The sequence below is a fragment of the Tasmannia lanceolata genome, unplaced genomic scaffold (assembly GCF_043159265.1).
Source record: "Tasmannia lanceolata isolate RefF3 unplaced genomic scaffold, GAP_Taslan_0.1 ptg000015l, whole genome shotgun sequence".
Lineage (NCBI taxonomy): Eukaryota > Viridiplantae > Streptophyta > Magnoliopsida > Canellales > Winteraceae > Tasmannia > Tasmannia lanceolata.
This window is the reverse complement of record NW_027518692.1, coordinates 49602501-49609295: the sequence shown is the minus strand read 5'-3', so window position 1 is coordinate 49609295 and position 6795 is coordinate 49602501. Positions and strand designations below refer to the sequence as shown.

At 36.6% G+C, this 6795-nt stretch overlaps 1 protein-coding gene across 1 annotated transcript in view; it reads left to right on the top strand.

The window, feature by feature from the left end:
* The first annotated feature begins 206 nt into the window (after positions 1 to 206).
* Positions 207 to 6795, top strand: part of AAS (Pyridoxal phosphate (PLP)-dependent transferases superfamily protein) — a 26518-nt gene continuing 19929 nt past the window's right edge. Inside the window, exons 1-5 of the mRNA XM_077396640.1 lie at positions 207 to 359; positions 456 to 576; positions 3137 to 3209; positions 3404 to 3634; positions 3802 to 3965. Of these exons, the coding sequence (XP_077252755.1) occupies positions 238 to 359; positions 456 to 576; positions 3137 to 3209; positions 3404 to 3634; positions 3802 to 3965 (711 nt within the window). The 5' untranslated portion in view covers positions 207 to 237. The remainder of the gene's footprint in view (positions 360 to 455; positions 577 to 3136; positions 3210 to 3403; positions 3635 to 3801; positions 3966 to 6795) is intronic.

Below are 6795 nucleotides of genomic sequence, written 5' to 3'. Positions count from 1 at the left end.
CCCAATTCATGGGTCCCATTGTCATAGATAGACTATCCCATTTAGGAGACAAAGCAGACAATTGAAGCTGAGGTACTGGGGCCTACAAATGGACATGTAAAAGATAAATGCGCCCATTTTCTTCACATGGGACACCCAACTGCAGTGTTCGTGGCAATCAAATCCGTTGACTCCTTCTGATGTGAAGTACATCGGCCCCTGCAGTAATTGATACACTGCTGCTGGGTGTCCCTAGTGATGAAAAGGGGCGCATTTATCATTTCCAAAAGATACGGTCGACTATTAGCGGTCTATTTGAGAATACTGCTTGCGCGTTCATCCTCTCTCCTCTCTCCTCGTATTGGGTCTCAAATCCAAATGTAAGTGTTTGTTTTTGTTCTGCCAATCTCTTCAAGACCATCTTTATTTTTCATTTGTTGAAAACGTAAAATTTTGTTGCTGTTTTATAATTACAGGGAAAATGTTTTGAAGCCCATGGATGCGGAGCAGTTAAGAGAAAATGCTCACAAAATGGTGGATTTCATCGCAGATTATTACAAGAGCATCGAGAACTTCCCTGTTCGCAGCCAAGTTCAGGTAAAACCTCGCTCGTTTTCAATATCTCTATTGATTTTTTTTCTTCATATTTTTATGAAATGGGCCTCAGCTGATTCTTATTCTGCCTTGCTATTTCTCTGCGTTTATGTTTTATTTTTCCTTTTTTTGTAAAATGGGTCTTGCTTATTCTGTATATTCACTGCTAATTTCGCCACGTTTATCTTTTTGTTGTTGTTTTTTTCGGAAATTGGACTTGTTGAATTTGTTTCTTGCAGAGTTTCAAAACTCCCCCGCGTCATCCGCGTCACCGTGGACTCCCCGAATTGACTCCCTTTTACCTTGGCCGCATTCTTCTCCGACTCTGCATTTTGTCCTAAAAAAGTCAATCAAACTTCTTTGACTCTCTCAAGTTATGACCGCCCAAAAAAACAAAATGTTATGACCGCATTAACCGAGTACTCACCCACGTCAAGTGAGTACTTGACTGCATCATGCAGAGTGGACTAGGATTTCCTTTGGCCATGTTTTGACTCGCATCCGAGTTTTGAAACACTACCATGCCTTACAAATGGAGGGACTTTTTTTTTTGATGAAATAGGGTATCCCCACCCCAGACTATTCCCTACGGATGCGTACAATCACCCGCAAACCACACGCATCGGGTAAGACTGGGGGGATTCAAACTCGCATCAATGGGCATCATACCCATGACTTTAAGCCAAAGAACCACACCCGTATGGGTTAGGGCCAAAATTATTAAGTGAGAAGATAGGTCAACACACAAGAGACTTGTCTGGAAGCCAGGAGTAGAATTACTTTAGTCACAATTTGATGTAGGCCCATGATATAGAAAAGGGTATATCATATGGAAACGTGGAAAGAGTCATGCCAAATTCAAAGTTTTCAAAAGATTTAGTAAACCAAAAATATATTTGAGATATGTTTCCTAATTATTCTTCTTTTCTCTAGTTAGCAATAGATTGGTATTATAGGATTTAAGGATATCTTTAGTTAGTAAGTGTTTCATAGATTAGTAACTCTTTTATTCTTTGGAATCTAAAGAGATCTTTTCCTATTTTTAGTAGGTAGTTTTAGAATGATTTTAGGACTTTTGTTTGGTATTAAATAACGTATGTGATTTGGGGGAAAGGTACTTTTTTTTATTTTAAGAAATTGATATTTCACGTTTTGTGAAACAGAGGCCGTGAGCCATCTTTTTCTCTTAATTTGTTATGGTTTTGTGAAAACCATAGATCAAAGGTGAGAAATTAAATTTGAGTTTTGGTGTTGCAATTTCTTCTTTCTTCCGCTCGCATTACAATTGGATGTGGATATGTATGTACAGAGAAATTGTAGAGGATGAATGAGATATCCTATAGAAGAAAACGGCTTAGGTTTACGTTGAAGTGCATGGCACATTGTCAGCTTGGCTGAGGCCTGGTAGTTGTTCCACTGGGGCATATGAGTGTCAGCTTGTCATAGGGTAACCTCTTTTAATGAGATGGTAATCAGTTCCAATAGGTTATGTTCTAGCATCGAGATCAGTAAGGTACTAAGGTTTCCTTATACTTGATGTGGATCAATCATTTTATCTCTCCTTGCTTTACAAGGACTATGTTGGCTTCGTGTTTCTGATCTTGTATTCAGCAAGAGAGAGGAAATATAGTCCGGGAAATGTAAATCCACAAATATTCACCTTCCTTTTTCTTGTTTCTTTATATCATTTCCTGCTGTAAATTGTTTGGAGGGAGAGCAGAACGAAATAGAGTTTATTGACTGTTTTAGTAGGCAAAAAAAATTTCAGAGTGCATATCTATATAGTATATATACAATCTACTATATAGATCTCTAGCTCACAAACCATATATCTGTATAGTAACCTATAGTAACACTCTTCTAAATGGCAGTTGATAGCTTTTAGGACTATAATATAGGATTGTCATTATAGAAACAAGGAAGAGTGCATATCTACATATGCTCTCCTCCCCCCCCCCCCCCCCCCCCCAACCACACACACCCACCACCCCTACTGACTTCTAATTTTCGTCTTTTATGATTTGGTAGAGTTACTATAGAGTTTAAGGGAGAATGTCTCTGGTGCTGCTGCTACATTCCTCTGGATTAGCACAGCTGGTGGTTAAAATCTGAAAATTCGAACCCTCTTTCTGGAAATTATATGGATGCAATTTCTTTTTTCTTACATTGAAGTAGTTATGTACTCATGTTTTTTTCTTTTTTAAAGTTTCTGTTGGGCCATTTTCTGTTGAATTATTAGTCAGTTATTAGAATTTGTTGCCTTTGTTTTTGTATTATCTTGAACTTGGGCACGCTATTCTCATATTTATATTGCTCTTTAAAATTAAGTTGGCTTCTGTGGTTCAAAAATGAGATTTTTTAACTACGGGCTAACAAAAGATGGGCTGGACTTTCCGTTTTTATTTATTTCACTATGCACTTTTGCTATTTCCGTTTCTACACTTCTATTTTCAATCATATTAGCAAGCATGTGGTTAAAATTCGGAAATATTATTTTATGATTTTGTTGAGTGTTTATAAAAATTTATAGACCGCCGTCTCTGATTATTAACCTTATTTGCAGCCTGGGTATCTACATGAACTTTTACCAGATTCGGCTCCTAACCATCCTGAACCATTACAAGACGTTCTTGATGGTGAGATTGCTCTACTGGTTCTCAGTCATTTAAATACTTTGATAAGTCATCTTTCCAATCCATCTTGATTGTTTATGTTTTTTTGGTTAAAAGAGTGCATGTTAGTCAAGTTTTGGGTTTCAATGTTTAACTGATAAAAAATTTGCGTTTTTTATCGAATCATTTTATAATCCAAAATTATTTTCTGAATGTAGATGTTCGGCAGAAGATATTACCGGGTGTAACTCATTGGCAAAGCCCTGATTACTTTGCATATTTTCCTTCTAATAGCAGCACTGCTGGATTCTTAGGAGAAATGCTCAGTGCTGGTTTTAATATCGTGGGTTTTAGTTGGATAACTTCTCCTGCAGCAACAGAACTTGAAATAATTGTTCTGGATTGGCTCGCTAAAATGCTGAAGCTACCTAAACATTTCCTCTCAGTAGGTGAGACTGGAGATCTTTGCTATATAAAATCCATTTAGTTTTTCTATTTTTGAGTGATTATGGATTCTCGAAATTTTGCCATTCAAAAAAAAAAGGATTCTTGAAATTTTGCAGTTATGGTTCTATTTAATACTTGTTGTGGACTTTTTATGAGCATCATGTTACAGGGCAAGGTGGAGGAGTTATTCAGGGTACAGCAAGTGAAGCAGTTCTAGTTGTACTATTGGCCGCACGAGATAGAGTCTTGAGGAGTGTTGGGAAAAATTCAATTGGAAAACTTACGGTTTATGCATCTGATCAAGCGCATTCTGCTCTGCAAAAGGCCTGCCAGGTCTGGCAGCTCACCCTCCATTATGCTACTGTAACTGGTAAAATAAAAATAGAAAACATCAGCATTTGTTAGTTTTGAGAGAAAATGTAAACTTAATATGTGAAAGAAAGAAATTACATCATTATTATTCAAAAATAAATAAATAAATTACATTACTTCTCTTAGATGGACCATGAAGCACTCTCAAATCACTTATGGGAACCCGCCACCAGTGGCTGATCGGCGGTGGCGGGTTTCAGGTCCAATTTTTCTTCTTCTTTAGCGGTGATACCAATCTTCGATCCGTATTCAGGAGTCAATCCACATGCAGTTCCACTGTATGTTTGGTCAATTCATTGAGATTTTTAATGTATTATTATTAGTATGCATGTCATAGATTGGTGATAAATCCCAGTTGATGATCTTCTTTTCTAGATAGAGTGAATCTAAATTAAAGAGATTCATCAACCCACCTTCATATTCAATGATCCCCTGTTGAAGTGATTGGAGATCTATCTTGACCATCACGAGTCCATGATGTAGACTTTGATCGAAATTTTTTCAACGGAAAACTTTTTGAAACTCAGATTTTGAAAGTACAGCCCACTCTAATACGCCTTCACTATTTTGCCGGACAAACCATTTTTTGTTGGAATGTAGACTCATAAACCTTTACGTAGATTTAATATATGCTCTTGTTGTTTTGAAGAGAAAATGATGGATCCAATCAAGCTCATTGAATTTAAATCTCTAAGGAAGGAACTCCTCCGATACGAAATGATACAGACACCATTCCAAAGGCAGAGTAGAAAATTAAGGAGGAATAGAGGCCCTTCGATTACCGTTGTAGGGGATACAATACTTTGATTACCATTGAAGAGAATGATAGTTACTTAGATCCCTTCAAGGTCAATTTTCTTAGAGCGGAACTTGAAAAGACTCTTTCAGGGGCTAATCCTAGCAACCCAAATAGATGAATCCATAGTTCCATACCACAAGATAAAGTTCACAATGAAACAATATAATTTCATATATATCAATTTCTCACTTTCAATAGGATTAAAGACTTGGGCAAGTTATAAAACATAGGAAAAGATAAATATTATATGCATTCAATATAGGAACACTCTACAATGCATGGAGAAAAGTAACATGTGGTTCTAATGTAGTCAACCTTGGAAAGTGCAACTCTCATAAGTAACCATTGGGCTCCTAACATGTGGTCAAACCGTCAAAGTAGATTGACCATCATTCTCTTCACCAAAAATGCCCATTGCTATTTGCTTTAGTTGCAGCTCCTATCCTTCTTTGTTCTTCCCGCAACTCTTGTAACTATCCATTGGGCTCCTAACATGTGGTCAAAGTAGATTGACCATCATTCTCTTCACCAAAAATGCCCATTGCTATTTTCTTTAGTTGCATCTCCTATCCTTATTTGTTCTTCCTTTTATGACTTTATGGAAATTGAGGTCATGCCCTTCTATTCAGTAGTGCGTGAATCCTCCTCATGGTACCCCATACTTGCATGACACATTTTATAGACATTGGTATTTGAGTAGGTTTTTGTTGGTGATCGGTAATTTTCACATGCTCGCTCCCAGTTTAATGAGTAAATGCTATCTTCATTATATTTTATGTCTACCACATGTGCCATTTGAAATCATTGGTTTTCCCTTCTCATTGATATTTTCCCTCCTCATTGATGCTTTAATCCTTCTGCACCAAATTGACTTTGCCCATTTCTCTTTGGATTAATTGCAGCAACTATCATTATTTGTTCTTCTTCCTTTTAGCCCTTGACTTTTATAGAAATTGACACCAGGTCCTTCTATTTGGTAGTGCGTGAATCCTCCTCATGGTGCCGGTACTTTGACTGCATCACACATTTTTATAGACATTGGCATTTGAGTAGTTTTTTATTGGTAACTTTCACAAGCCTACTCATTAAGAAAAAAAAAACATTCACAAGCCTACTCATTTAAAAAAGAAAAAACTTTCACAAGCCTACTCACAGTTTAATGAGTAGATGCTATCTTCATTATACTTTGTCTATCGCATCCACCATTTGAGACATTGACTTTGCCTTGCTCATTGATTTTTTTATCCTTCTGTACTAGATTTTGTTTGCCCTATTGCACAATAGCCTTTATGGAAATACACTGTTTCTTTATAGATAAGACTTGAAATCCCGAAATGGATAACTGTCAAGTTTTAGTAGTATTTATGGTCAGTCGCATATGTTTGTAGAATTCTAGTTCATGATTAATTGATCATGATTTGAATTTTTTTTTGGAAAGATCTCTCTTTCCATTAGTTAAAGTTAAAATGGTCTATAAAATGACAATTATCTAAATATTTTTTTTGCTGTTGATAATTATCTAAGGGCGATGATACCCCCGCCCCGCCCCGCCCCACGCAGTACGCATACGCCCCCTTATATCGTAAACAGTGGGCAACTTTAACGCTTTTTGACGTCAAATGATGTTAAGAGGGGGGCGAATGCGTACTGCAGGGTGGGGGTGTGTGTGTGTGTGTGTGAAAATATCATCGCCCTTATCTAAATATTCTCAAATATATGGTTTTAATTGCATCTATTTTGAATGATTTTTAATTGCATCTTACAAGTGCTCATTGTGGTACTATGAATAAACTACAATATATTTTTCCAAAAGATCAAATTTATTAATATATTGATATAAAAGAGTACAATGCCATAACCAGTATAGCCACACTAAGGGAAGGCTTGCCCACTACAAAGTGTCATTCTAAAATCTCCTCTAGCTAGTGAATCCCCGAATTCATTTACCTTTTTCTTAATATATTATTTATAATGGGAAACTTTGGGTGTCAC